A 14,593-nucleotide genomic window follows, 5' to 3' on the forward strand; every position below is an offset into this window, starting at 1 on the left:
GGGGCTCCTGTCTCCAGAGGGCTGATGGGGTAGGTGAGGAGCAGCTGCAAGCACGAGAGCTGTGATCGTGGTGTTCTGTAAGTGATACTGTGTGGTCATAGCTGGAGGCTTTGGGGTTGCCTCCAGTAGGTTCTCCAAGGCCATTCTCAGCCTTGTGGCATGGGAATGTATTGTATTCATGTTGGGTGCAGGTGGGTTTCCAGCTTGGGAAGCTGCTGAAGTGGTGCTGCTGTTCTTGAAGGGTGAGCTGATAGAAACACTGCAGTGGCAAAGAGAGAGTGGGACAGTGTGTGCAGGGGGAGCAGCATTCCTAGGCTGTGGAGGAGGAAGGGACTGCCTGCTTCCCAAATAGGAAGGCAGCAAGACATTCCACAGGAGCTGTAAAATCAGCAAAGGGGTAAATGGCTTTTTGAGCGTGGACATTATTAGCAAGCTCTTGTGACTGTTTACACGACCACGTTGAGGTGATGAAATGGCCCTTGAGCACTGGGTGAGGTCAGCCTGGGAACTGCCAGATTGCCCTCCCAAGGCCTTCTCCTCAACCCCCCCAGGGACCCCTCCAGCCACGGGTGACTGCTCTGGCAAGGCACAAGGAGACTGGCACGTTCGACCTGGGGACAGCTCCTGTCACCACCAGTTCAGCTGGAGGGGGTGTTTTAGCCTTTCACAAAGGGCAAAGAAATACATCAGCCTCTCACAAATGTGTTCTGCATGAGTGCACTAATATCTGGGGCATGAAACAAAGGTGAAGGCACGGAGGGAGGAATTGCTGAGATCAGCACACTGTCCGGCTGGGAAGAAAAGAAGTGGATTGACAAAGGTGGAGTCTCTGACATCAGAGACTGATATCTGGAAAGATCTGTTAGCAGAGCTCTGACAGATATAAGGGCTGCTTTTCATGGACATTTATGCAGGGGCACCATCCCCCTGCCTTGGAGAGCTCACCTTGTGTGCTGATGTTGTTTTAACTGTGATGAATTCCCAGCCCTTTGCCTGGTCAGAGCTAGCTGTATGGATGTGTGGGCAAAATGCAAGCATCAGCTATTCTAAAGGCTTTGTGGAGTGTTTGTGTGCAAGGCTTGATGCATCAGCTTGACTTGTTAGGCCATAGGTGGAGTCGTATTTCTCAAAAAACAATGTCATTTGCTTCCAGCTGATACAATACCGGAGTGGCTTTGCAAAAGTTTGCTTCAGATGTCGTTTTTCTAGCTCAGTTGTTTTACCTTTCTGTTTACATTGTTTTGGTTTCATATTTTTCCTTTATTATTTTTTTTTAAAGGACGTGTTCAAAGCACAGATCAATACCGAGCATTTAATTCCCAAATATGATCTCTTCTTGATTTGTTTTGTTTTCTTGTTTTGTTTTTGTGGAGGTTTGGTTTTTTTTGAGGGGGCAGGAGGAAGAGAGAGAATGTTCAGTCTTTGACAAAGGGATTGGGATGGAGGTCACTAGTGCTTTCTGTTGTTTTCATTAGGTGCTAGTAAAAACCACCTATGTGTTTCTGGCCCAGTGTAGTAATCTGCTTTACCTGTCCAACATGAAGCTTTTGGGAAGTGCAGTTTTCAGTCACACTCACAAACCACCCCAGAGCGCACGCTCTTCCCGATGCCTGGACAATGCAGGTAAGATGAGTGTGTGATGTCCAGTCATTGTCACCTCAGCTTTAGTTTCCCTGTCTCATTAGTAGATTTTTGGCTCTGATATCTGAAAACAACATGTTCAGTGTGTTGCCACTCAGTACAATCAATTTCCTGGAGGGCACTCTGGCCGCAGAAAGGACAGCACGTTGTGTCTGATGCGTCCAGCTTTGTCCAAACATAACTCGCTTCTGGGAGCACTGCCCTGTTCAGGGTGTGACAGAAAGTGATGGGGGACTTGCTGGGGGATTGACACTGAAAACCAGGTAAGGCATACATGAAAAGCAGCAACAGTGTGTGTATTGGCACTGCCTGCCTGATGTGGGGTGTGAACTGTGTTAATCTCATTATTGGCCTCTGAAGTTGAGTACACCAGCTAGGTCTCCAAGTTTCGAAAAAATAACGTAAAAAATTAAAATTAAAAAAAAAAAAAAAAAATGGAAAGGGCTCTTTCTGACCCACTTCAGGGTACCCTGTTTTTCTTCTCCCCAGTTCTTGAGCTGAGAGCTGCCTGCCTACCATGTGATAATGGCATGGTCACAGAGTGACTCTGTTTCTGCCCTGGGGAGGAGTATTGGGCAGGGCTGGCATCCTTTGGTTTTTCTTCAACGACTCTATTGCTGTGGTTCTACCAAGAACTCTGACTTGCTGGAAATGCCACAAGCCATTCAAGGGATGTAGGAAGGCTCTTATCTGCACTCTGCCAAGTGGTAAAACGTTAATTTTGTTGGACAGATCTCTCAGTACTGGTCTATGCTGCAAAGACTGTATGAATGGCAGTGTCACCGTCATCACAGTGGTCTTAGTTTATACATGAAGCAAATTTTATTATGAGAGGTTTGTGTTTCATTTCAGAATTTATTTTTAGAATAGGCTTAATAGGCAGTTGATGCAGCTTGTTTAAGCAAAAGAGGTTTTCTTGCTTGTTCATTAACCTGTCTTTCTCACATCTGTTAAGCAAAAGGCCTGAGTCATGATCAGGTGTGTTAGGACTGCGGATGTTCCTATTTTTCCTATCTAGATACTATAAGTTTTTGAAAAATGCTGGGAGCAGATTAGCATGTCCCACAAAGACAGCAGAGCAGAGGCAATTAAACACTGAATTGACTACCTTACATAACTTACTGTTTTCTGAAAGGCTTCAGCACCCTTATTCTGACTATATGAATTGGGTACAGCAGTTCACAAATGTAAACCAAGGCTTGTGGTTTTCTTGTGACCAAATACCTCTTTTCTTGGGATAGCTTGGGGTATAGATAATACTTCTCACCTTATACAGAATAGTTCTGAATTTAAAAGCAGCACAGGAGGTTTATTCTTATTAACTAATTTTATTATCATCTTAAACTACTCGGTACCTTTAATTGAAGGGGTAGAGAAGTCTTGAGGAAAAATTAGGAAATCTTTTAGTCACACTGATGCTAATGAAGTTTGCTTTGTACTTGTGCTACAGGACAAAGCATTATGAGACACTTGAATGGTTTTGTTATTCCCCATTACAAGTGTAGAGGGATTTGCATTCAAAACAGATCTAAGAAAGTGGAGTCTTTATTTGCAGTTGTTTACTATTACTTTGGTTCATATCTCTGTGTGAATGCTGTAGCTTATTTATTATTTCATTGCTTCAACCTTTTAATGCCTTGGTGTTGAGAAAGTGCAGTCCTGACTGCCTTTAGCGTTGTTCACAAAAGTCTGTCTGTCAGAGATATGGAAATGAATGAGGATTAATAGTATTAGGAATGAAAATCCTTTGGACAAAAGATACTCAGTGGAGTAAACTGGATAAGGACCAGCTGGAAACTTGAACCTAAGTTCATATTTTGTATTATTTTGGAGTAATACAAGTTCATTAAAGTTTCAGGAAGTGCTAGTGACCCTTATCTCAGTGGAAAGGATGACCTGGAGGGGCCACTCCATGCTGCACGAGGCAGGAAGCTGGGAGAGAGCCTTCCCAAGGAAAGGAAAGATGGAACTCTGCTCGTTCTGTGTGCCAGTCACAGCAACGACTGGATAGGCAAAGGAGCCTCTGAGAGGAATTGATACCCACCTAAAGTTAAGCCAGTAGAGCTGATGATTCCAGCATTAAATTTAACTTCTGGCAAGGGCCTCTTGTCTTGGCAGCCACATTCACTGTGTTATATGAGAGGCGTCAGGGACTCCAGTATAGACAGCATGGTAGTTTGAGAAAAAACAAGGGTGATTCCAACTTGGTTAATGTTGTGGTTCTATATTGGTAGCCACTTGAAATGTCTGCATACCTTGGCAAAGGGTTTCTGTAGTCCTTTCTCTTTTCTAGTGCTAGACACAGATGGTTTTCACCACTCAGTAGGAGTAGAGTGAAATCTGTCTTAAGCACAGCAGACTGGTGACAGTTTAAAGGAGGTGATCTTCTCAAAGGCAAAGCTGAATGACAAAGATAACAATGAGATGGGGCTTTAATTCATGAAGTTGTACCATGTTTTAACTGTGGGAGAGGAAAGCAAGCTGATCAGATGGATGTGGTTTTGTAGTGCTCAGGTCAGACATGCTGGGCTCGCTGTGACTCTTCTCCTGGCTCGGAAATCCAGCATGTGGAAAATCCTTGGAACTTCTGCAGAGGTTTGTTACTTTGGATCAAATGTAAAGCTGAATCAAATTTCTAGTGCTGAGAAACGTTTGAAAGAGTTCATAGAATTCAGAATTATTTGGAAAAGAACAGAAAACGTCGCTCAGGATAAAGCTGCAGATCTCAGAGTACCTAACTGAAACAAGTTGTGGAAAAGATGCTTGTTGTCCAATTTGCGAAATATCCAGAAAAAACCTATTGCTTTGTCTTAGTTATGCACACAGAAAATAAATTTAAAAAAAAAAAAAAAACTAATGCATGTCACATAAAAGCATATAAATATATATATATATATAAATAAACACATAAAAGTGTGCATAGGGGAGTGTAGCATTGCTGTTGCAGCAGGACGAATCCTCAGCTGGAACAAAGAAGAAAAGGTCCTGTGTGTGTGCATGCACATGTGTGGGCACTGAGGGGGTTTGTTCAGTTTTAAAAGACCTTTGTGCCCTGCCAGCCTTCAGACTGCCAAGCACAGAGTGAGTCTCCTACCTTAATGAAGAATAGTTTGATTGGCCATGTCACTGCTCCCATTGCCACTGCAGTTCTGAAGCACTGAGTGAGGGGCTTCTGGCCTGTCAAGGTGCTGCTGGGATTGACCCTGTGTAGGGTAGTGGGGTGGGAGAGCTGCTGAGACTGCTCCTGTGTGGGGCATCTGGGGAGTAGGCTCTTCTCCTGAGGTGGGAGCAGGGTGAAGCAACCAGGTTCTTAGTTGTCAGGTTGCAAGCATTTCTAAAGCCAGGTTTCGGCAAGCCAAAAATGCGTTTTGGATACCAGCATATAAATTTCTCTATTTTTCATGTTTTACAACTGTCTGCAAATTTAGGAATTTTCAGGGTGCTTCCTCTTACTGATGTTTTATGCTACTCTGAAAGGGGAACTGCTGCCTTGGTCCAAGAGCAGAGATGGTCCTGGGCCCTGGCAGCACAAACCTGTCACTGCGTGCTCAGTGGTTGAAGTCTGGTACCGAGGGGCTCAGGAGGAGGTGGCTGTTCTGTGAATGGCTTTTTTTGGCTTGCAGACACACATGCACATGAAGTAAGAGTGCAGCTGTTTTGGCTTTCGAATCAGAGAGGGTGGTGAGGAGAAAGGATGTGATGGTGTTTGAGACAAAGATAGATTTTCAGTTGCAGGTTTTTTTTCTACAACTTCCTATTTCAATTTGCATTAGAGGTGGGGGCTGGGCGTATTTATGGTTTAATGAGACACTCTCGCCTTAATAGCACAATATTATTCACAGGAAGAAATGAGTTATTACTGGTTTTCTTCTTCTTTCTGTTCAGTAACTGTGGATACAGCGTGTAACTTTTAGACACACTTCCCCCTTGAACAGTGTACGCAGCTTCCAGTTGTTCTGCTGAAGCTGCTGCAGGAAGGAGGTTAAAGGAGCACAGTTTTTAGAGAGAGATTTGTTTGGTGCTTAATTCCTACGGATACAATGAGCTTTCGTGGGAGATTCAGAAAGGAGTCCAGCGAACTGCGGAAGAAGAGGAGGACCATTAGGCGAGTGAATCAAGGAGAAATTCACAGATTAAGCTGTGTGAGTATGAATCCCTTCTTCCCCCTCTTCTGCAAAATCGCCGAGGAATTGCAGGTCAAACGCTCTTCGTGCTGCACAGAGGAAAGAGTAGGATTTATTGCTTGGTGTGTATGTAGGATTGACCGGGTCTCGTGCAGTCTGTGTGATGAGGTACTGAACGCTGGAGAATGATTACCAGAGTCTGAGACTGAAGCACAGGGAGTTCAGGAGTTTACAGAACTCAGGTGCATTTGGGAAGCTTACAGACTCTCTGACCCCTCATAGCAAGTGTCTGGTAGTTCCATGAAAATCCATAATGCTGCTTCTGGAGTAGAAGGTTACTCTGTGCTAATTTGGATTTCATGACCTATGATGGGCACCTCTCAAGGCCAGGAAGAGGAGGAAAACACTGTCCTTCTGCAGTACAGGGAGGAAATGGAGAAAGCTCCAGAACCCTTGGTGGAAAGCTGGAGCGAGGCTCTGCCCCATGAGCTAGATGGCAGCTTTGCCAGTGATGGCTTTGGGCCAGGACTGAGCCTCCTGAAACTCCACCATGAACCCCTGGGAAGCTCACATTAACTGCCTTGTGCCTCAGCTTTGCTGACTGAAACTAAAACTGCAGATAATTTTAGGTAAAACACTTAGAGCCTGCTGTTGGGGAATTTTAGGCAAGTACTGGTTTTCAGTGTGTTCTCATAACTTGAGAGACTACTTCAAATCATAGAACATTTAATGGCTTCCCCAAGAAGAGGCAGTGAATCTTTTTCATCAAGGCCAGAGGTGTTTAGTTTTCTTCTGTAGTTTTGTACATCCAGTTACAAACTGTGTTTGCATGTGCATGCTGTGAGGGCTCTTTCAAGGCTGTTCTGCGTGTCCAGTGTAACAGAATCAGAGATAATATGCCAAGGAAAAGCATTTTCATTAACTTTTTTAAATAGGCAGGAAAAGAACTTTGCAGTTGTAACACTTGGTCACAGACTAAGATACTTTGTGGTTCATCTAGTAGGGTGCTTGGGTTTTGCTTGTGTCTAGCTGCTATTTTGGACTGGTATTTTATATGGAAGTGGATCTTTTTCACAAGACTACTTTGCAGTGTAGTTCCTGCTGCCCTGAACTGTTGGCAAACAGTCCAAGATACCATGTTTAGGCTTCATGGTCTTGGGCTCTCAGAATGAATGCTGGTGGTGCTGCTGAAAGCATCTAACCTTGGCAGTTCACGAGACTTTGGTAGGAGGAAGGCACTGCTAGCTTGACTTCTCTTAAATTCTGGTTAGGAGGGATTTTTGTCATTAATGTACAAATCCTGACTGTACTTTGTTAGTGCTCACCAGAAGTGGTTCAAGCCCTACAGGAAAGTATGGTTTGGAAACAAAGCCCAAATAGTAACAATAAACCAGCAGCCTGTCTGCACATAAAGAGGAATATAATTGTTCCTTTTTGCCTGTATCCTCTGATAACAAGAACCTGAATGTTCAGTTTAGTGGTGTCAAAGAACCTTTAAATTTTATTGATTCTTAGAAATCACAACAGTGTATCATAGTTTGACCTAAAACTTTGAGTGCTTGTAACCCTGTGCCTGTTGCATTTAATTGGAAATAGGCAATGTGCCTTTTTCATCAGAGCCTTGTGGATCGCACTGCACTTGCCCTGACGTGGATGGCTGCCTTGTGTCTGGGACATAACTCAGCTTTTCAGGGGAATCTGTGCTGATTTCTGTTCTTTCCAGACGTAAGATAAGGTCACTGTGTCATATTATTCTGTGAATGTATTTCTCAATAGCTTGTTTAGCCCTTAGGAAATGCAGGCATACTTGGCTTTACTTTTGTGACTTGCAATCTGTGTCTTTCTGCCCAATATTTCATAATTGGAGCATGTTAAATCTTTCGCCTACAGGCACTTTTTGCTATCAACCAGCAACCAGTTTCTCCTTCATGCATCAGTCCTCCAATGCTGCAGATTTTGAAGTGGTGTTCCTGCCACTGCAGCTGTAAAGGCTTTTGTATATGGGGACCTTGCTCAGAGAGTGCATTTCTTAATATACTACATGTATACCTGTGTTTTCTGTAGGTGGACTGAATTATTTTCTGGAAACTCCTTTTTTTTGTAAGGCTTATTATCTGATCAGCTTTAATTGATTGTGGGCTGTTGACTGTGAACTCAGTGTATTTGACCAGATTTTGCTCTCATTTACATCCTGTGTGTGTAAATGCCTTGATAGCCAGATAATTGATTGGGAGGGGAGTTGATGTCAAGGAAACAATTATGATTTTAACGTCATGGTGAGAGATGAGTTTATAATGGCCATGTGTAGATGATACCAATTTTTACACATAAAGCCTCTGTGGAAATACAATAATTTACTCAGATATGTAGCGTGGGAAATATCAATAACTTTGTGAAGAAATAAGTGACTATAGTATAGGTAGAGAAAGAGAGTTATTCACTGAGTAAAATGAAGTGGAACAGCATATATGAGATTTTGCTCCATGGGACAGTGACTTATTGCTAAGTACAAGTCAAATGGTATTTTTTCAAAAGTTTGTTTAGAGCTAATGCAAACATTTTTCTGTTGTTTTTGCTTCAGGGGCTTCTGAAGTGGTTGAGCCCTTTTCAAAACTATTTGCTCAGCAGACAGGTCTAGGTCTTCATACATCTAAATTCTAGGTTTGAATTGAAAATGTACAATGGATGCTTGCTTGTGTGCTGCATTGCAACTTCATCAGACATGCAATACTGATCAAAGTCTTTAGCATCGGGACACAATCAGAACTTTCCCTTCAGTCCTTGAAAAACAAACCCTCCTATGTACTCTAAAACCAAAGTCTACTAAAAAGAAATCTTTATTTTCAAAGTAAATAAACTACTTTTAAACACAATTCTATGCTGTGCACAGCATTATGTAAAATGTACCCCATTTTAGCAGCAGGTTTGTGCTGGATGAGCCCGGTGGAGGAGCAGGTGAGGTGGGATCGCCCGGCATATCCTTCCTTTTGTACTTTCTCTGAGCCCATACACAGATGACCGTGGGTAGATCACTCCATCTCCCCTTTTTCACCCAGTTCACACAAACAGAGGGGATTGATTTGCCTGTTGCTGTAACTAATTCTGTGTAGTGCCAGAACTGGGGTTCTGCCTTTGCCAGGAGGGTCATCTGAGGGATCACTACAATGACTGTATATAGACAGTTATCTGTCTATATATATATGTATATCTCTCTCTGTGTGTATGCACAGACTCAGAAGTGCTGTCTACATGAACTTTATACTGGCAGCTTAGAAGCTTCGGTCAAATTCAGTCCCTGCAGGTTGCAGGCTGGTTTTGTTAAGGTTTCTGTTTGTAGCCATGGCTTTGCCCGCCTGAGACTGTGCTAGAAAAAAGTGAACATGAAGCAAAGCATGTTTACAGAATAGCTGAACTAGACTCACTTCAGCATCCCCTTTGTGGTGGCAGGGCACTTCTCCTTCCCTGGGGTGCAGTAATCACTAACAAGGCAAGTGGCTGGGCAGAACACTCCAGCTCTGTTGGCAAGCTCCTCTCCGTTCCCCCCTCAGCTCCATCCCTTCAGCCCAGTCCCCTTCCACCTCTCCTACCTGTCTGTTCAGATGTCTGCATGAAGAAAAGGGAATTGCCTCTTTGGCTTTTGCTTGCCTTCTTTATGAATAGATTCAGTGTAGTAGCTTCAGAGAAAGCCTTTTGTTGCTAAAGCTGTACCTATTTTTTTTCTGGTTAAGGTCAGGTAAGGGGAGAGAAAGTGGCTGAGTGTTGCCAGGTTAGAGGTCTGTGAAAATTAAACTTTAAAAAAAACCCAAAACCTTATGATGCTTTACAAAACTTTCTTGTTTTTCCCCTGAAGTGACCTATGGGCAAATATTTAGTCTAGGCTTCATAAGTCCTCACTATTTAGAAGCTGTCATTTTTGACATTTTGGAAAGCCAACTGATTAAATTTAATTTTAAAACTTAGCAGTTTATTAGAGGTCTTGTCAGTGGCTGATTTTAGTAGTTGTATGATTAAATGAAACTTGTTTATCTCCTTCCTAAAAGGAGTTTCCAGAAACTGCATTAACAGAGAGGGCAAGTAAGTTGTTGTCTTGTTACCTGGAATATTTTCTGCAGGCTGTACTGATAATTTTGTCCACTGTCTAGAGTGCCAAGTACTAGTCAATAAAGATATATATGCCTGTGCATACACATTCCAGATTCAGAAAACACCACAGTGAAGCTACAACTCCAGGTGCATAATCATGGATGAGAAACAGAATTTAGAAAATGCTGATGACGAAGCAGAGCAGAGCACAAACCATCCCCTCTTTCCCCACAGCTGGATGCTCTGCTGAACCAACAGCCCTAGTAGGGGTAGTGTTATGAGGCCTAGAACTTTCAAAATTCATAACGAAAGCAACGATAAATTCTAACTTGGGACATAAGAGGTGTTAGAAAGTGTAGGTCGCTCCCAGTTGCCTGAGAACAGACCTCTGTGGTTTGAGCAGCCGTAACCCTGGTGGCTCGTTGGTCGGCTTGGTGGAGAAGCTACGTGTGCCACTGAAGGCTCTGATGGCTCCAGCTGGCCCATCAGTTAAAATGAAGAGTTTCTGAGTTAGCTCATCCAGATGAGGGGTGTGTTGATTTTTCAAATATTTAACACGCTGAATTCTCCTACAGTAACTTTTAAAGCTGGAAAATATACAGTGTAGATCTTTGTAGATTTTGATCCACAAAACAATGGGAATGTAGGCAGTTAGGATTCATCCTATTCCAGCTGTATTTGTACAAAGTAAGTATCATTTAGTCATGCAGGTCCCTTACTGGTGTCAATCAGAATTTTCTTTGAATAAAGAGGCTTTAATGAATGAAAATTACTTTTCACTTTCATTATTCCCAGCAGGATCTTCAACAGGTTTCGTTGCTTTTGTTCTGCTTGAGCTGATGGGTCCTAGAGCATTTTGGCAATTTCTGAATCACTAGGAATTGAGGGGTCGAATTCTTTGTAATCCCTTGCTGTTTTCTCTGTGGCAGAATTGTGTGGGAACTGGCAATCTCCTTAATGAAATTTTATTGGCACGTTGGCTTCACTGCTGCCACTGAAGAGTGTATCAGTTGTGCTGTGCAGCCCTGACTGGATTCTTTCCAAATACAATTCTCTGAGTTCTACTGAAAGTCATGACAAATGAAGCATGTTGGACCTGACAAGTGAATGTATTTTAGGCTGGAAGAGAGAGGGGGTGTGTCAAAAAAATTTTTCTTTGTACCACTAATTGTAATAAATTTGTTGACTATTTATCACTCCGAGCCAAAGGAAGCCTTTGTAATGTGGCCAGAGTTTGTTGACTGTAAATAGCTGCAGAATAGGCCAAGAAGTCATAAAAAGTAGGAGATGTGAATCAAAAGGAGGGACCGTCAGCCTGCTGGTTCTGGCTGTGCCTCCCTGTCCATTCCCCAAATACCTTTTGCAGACCTTGAATTGCCTGTGCTTGAAATGCAAAACTTATTTTCCTTAAAGAAAATCTATAACATGATGCAGAGTGTGTTGGGAGCGGAGAAAGGGGAGGCCTGTGGGGTTGGGAGCATTTTGAGTGGGTGAGACCTGTCCCTCCCAGCTCAGCTGCTTGAGCATGTTGAGGCACCATAATTCATCCCCACATGGCTGCTCTGTTTCTGCTCACTGGGTACAAATGCTGCCATGGCACCCACTGCCTGGGGCACTCTGGGACTCGGGCTGCTCACCCATCATCTCTGGTGGTGGTGGGGGGAAAAAGGTGCACTCAGTGGGGATATCCTTCCCATGGTGCCCACCCCAGGCACCAAACTACTCTATTGTCTCATGGTGAATAGAGATATATACTTTGGTCCCACAAAAATGCAAAAGTTTTGTCGACTCTATAAAAACCAAATTGTTTTCTAGCCTCAGCTTCGTCTCCTTGAGTATTTAGGATCTGTGGCTAGCACATCTCAGAGCTGGTGGGCAGTCTGTGTCACCAACATGTCTGAAGACAGGGTTAAATTCAGCATTTACACTGCACCTCCTCCAAAAGTCATGGAGTCATGGCTGCCCTTTAGCTTCATTTTGGACAGGTTTGAGAAAGAAATATTCCATTGAATTTGGCCTGCCCTAGTGGAATGTAATTAACTGCAAATATTAACCATATAAAAAAATATAAGGACATGTATTATGTCAGAGACAGAGTATTTAACTGGGGAAAGGAAAGGAAGAACGAAAGAAGTGTAAAAAGCACTTCATGTTGATGCCATCCTAGAAAATAATTTAATTTATTGTTGTGAGTTTTAGTAGGATTGGGTTTGGTTAATAATATTAAGAAGTCTATAAAAATGAAGGAAGGCAATGCTGTTATTTCAGTAAGTGGCCCTTTCTGCATGTAAGTCTGCCCATTTCAGTATTTCAAATGTATGCTAGAATTAATTGAAACTTTAGACAAACCATTGCTTGGATGAAATATAAAATCAGAGTCTTACTTAATCTTGACCAATCTGGCCATCATAATTGTTCTGACTCTCTTTAAGAACATACAGTGGATTCTCCTATCTCAGAGATACTTTAGTCCAGGTGACTGAAGTCCATGAGCTTATATTCTTTGTATTTATCTGTTTCTTTAATTTTTTTCTTCCTGGCTTGTGGAAGAGAGGGAATTTGTTTAAATATCTGTATTAAATTCATTAAATTTTAGTTACTTCAGATTCCTTGTCAGCATAATATGTCGTTAAAGCATCAGAAAATCACAGCATTTGGTCTACTTTATTTTTAGGATGGGGAAGTGCTTGGGATGACCATCCAGAGACTATTGGTCTCAGTTACATCATTTCCTCCTTTGGGGAGTGTTCACAGAAATAGGACTTTAGGAGGATGATACATAATTGCAAAGAGAAGACACGTGCAAGCATCAGTGCACAATGACTATGCAGCTGGCAACAAGCCAGGTACCATATCTGATCCTGTACCATCATTTATATGAATATTTTTGCTCATTACTGCTGGGGAAAAATAATGCTTTTGTAGCTAGACCAGAAGGTGATGGCGATGAAGCCACGTATCACTGGTGGAATCTGGGCTGATACACCTGTGTGAAATTAAATAAAGATTATTCTCCTGTAGTGTTGGCTCCAGTATTCGTTTAACAGCTCTTCAGTGTCCCAAAAGAGTTTGGAAAAGTTGGCTCAACAAAATTCAAAACTACACACCCCACAGCACTGTCAGGGTGTGGAGTAAATGGCACTGCTGAGATTGTTGTAGCAGGTGAGGAATCAGAGTGCCTTTTTACTAGATGTATTCACAACTGCTTCAGCACAACTAAATTCATTACTCACTTAAGATGGAGAATATAAAAAGCATTATAAAAATCCAAGCCAGCATAATTCGATCTTGGCTCAGATTGCCAAACTGGCCTGTTTCCAAGAAGAACAGACAAGTTAAATTGAGAAGAGGCAGCACTATGGTTATTAAATTAGCTTTAAATCAACCCTACTCATTTACAGATCTCTGCTAGTGCTTGCAGGCAGAAATTTGCTAATTCCAACATCACTGCTTCTGTCTGCCTGTGAGGAGAAAACTGAGCAGTCATCCCACAGCTTCTGGAGATAAACTTCTAGAGATAACCAGCTGTGACTTCCCATCAAAACTGCAAAACTAAGCACTGCAGTGCTGAGCTTTGCCAAGTTCAAAGCACTGGCTCTAGAAAGCATGGAGTCAGTGTCCACAGTACCTAGTCTTAAGGTCTGTAAGAACATGCAGAATTGATGAAGAGAGGCATCCTGTTTATTGTACCATCATGCTTGTTGTTAGCAGGGAATAGACTAGATGATCTCTGCAGCCACTGTATTGACAAGGATGCCCTATTACTTGTATCTCTGATTTATGAGAGTTGGCATAATACAGTATTGCATTTTATACAGGATTTTGTTGTAATGCCATAGAGGGAAGAAAGTAATTTTTATTGCATCAGTAGAAAAATATCACCATTAATATTGAAATGCTTTGTTGAAAAGTTTTGCCATGAATTTGATAATGTCACAGTTACCTGCATTTAGTTCAGATGTGTAATCTTTCTCAAAAGATTTCTCTGTTAACATCTGTTAAAATGTTTCCATCAGATCATGCCCTTTGCAGCACTGAGAGCAAGGGAATTAGTGCCATGGGAACAGTGATGTTTATGCACTTGCTGTGTTTCTCTGCTTCAGGGTTTTCTCAAGTTGTATTCTTGTCTCATGTAAAGTGACCTTGCAGCTGCCAAGGAGAAGCTTTCCCCTGGAGTGCTTCACCAGCTATCAGGAGTGGCTTTCTGAGCATTGCCAGTTTCTGAAGAGCAAAGAGAGGGCAATTTGACATAGCTTACCCTGCCTCCTCCTGCATCCCAACATCTGTGTGATGTTAATTTTGAGGCAGATGTAGCTATGTTCACCCCAGCCTTACAGGGATTTCCAGGGGGAAGAAGGAATACCTCTTTGTTCTGCAAAAAGGGTAGTTTCCATGGCTGTAGAGAACCTGCAAATGCTAGAAGTTTTTATGGGATCTCCCCATATTTCAAGAAAAGTCCCAAGATTTCTGGGATTTCCCACCTCTTCCATAGTCTGTGACTTCAGCAGAAAGGTGGCTATTTATGTCATTTGTTTACTTAATTTTTTTTAAAAAAACTTCTGAAAGCTGGCATTCATGACATTTCCAAGAAGCATCTGACCAAGATTAATATTGTGTTGACACATGTGCTTTGAGAGAGTGGACATTTATGATATCAGTGGCACATCCAACTTATTAAAAGTTGATATTGTTGCAAAACCATTAGCCTGACAGTATCAGCTCTGGGTAGGGGGCATTCTCAGTGT

At 42.4% G+C, this 14,593-nt stretch overlaps 1 protein-coding gene across 14 annotated transcripts in view; it reads left to right on the forward strand.

The window, feature by feature from the left end:
- DOCK10 (dedicator of cytokinesis 10) overlaps positions 1-14,593 on the forward strand; it is a 142,235-nt gene that overhangs the window by 40,142 nt on the left and 87,500 nt on the right. For 2 of the 14 annotated variants that reach the window (XM_050308607.1, XM_050308610.1), the window contains exon 1: positions 5,654-5,783. The exons of the other annotated variants lie outside the window; for them this stretch is intronic. In XM_050308607.1, the coding sequence (XP_050164564.1) occupies positions 5,682-5,783 (102 nt within the window). In that variant the 5' untranslated portion in view covers positions 5,654-5,681. Of the gene's footprint in view, positions 1-5,653; positions 5,784-14,593 lie in introns of those variants that run through there. 14 annotated transcript variants of the gene reach the window in all.

This window comes from Myiozetetes cayanensis, unplaced genomic scaffold (genome assembly GCF_022539395.1).
Source record: "Myiozetetes cayanensis isolate MyiCay16 unplaced genomic scaffold, myiCay2020 scf13, whole genome shotgun sequence".
NCBI classification, from domain to species: domain Eukaryota; kingdom Metazoa; phylum Chordata; class Aves; order Passeriformes; family Tyrannidae; genus Myiozetetes; species Myiozetetes cayanensis.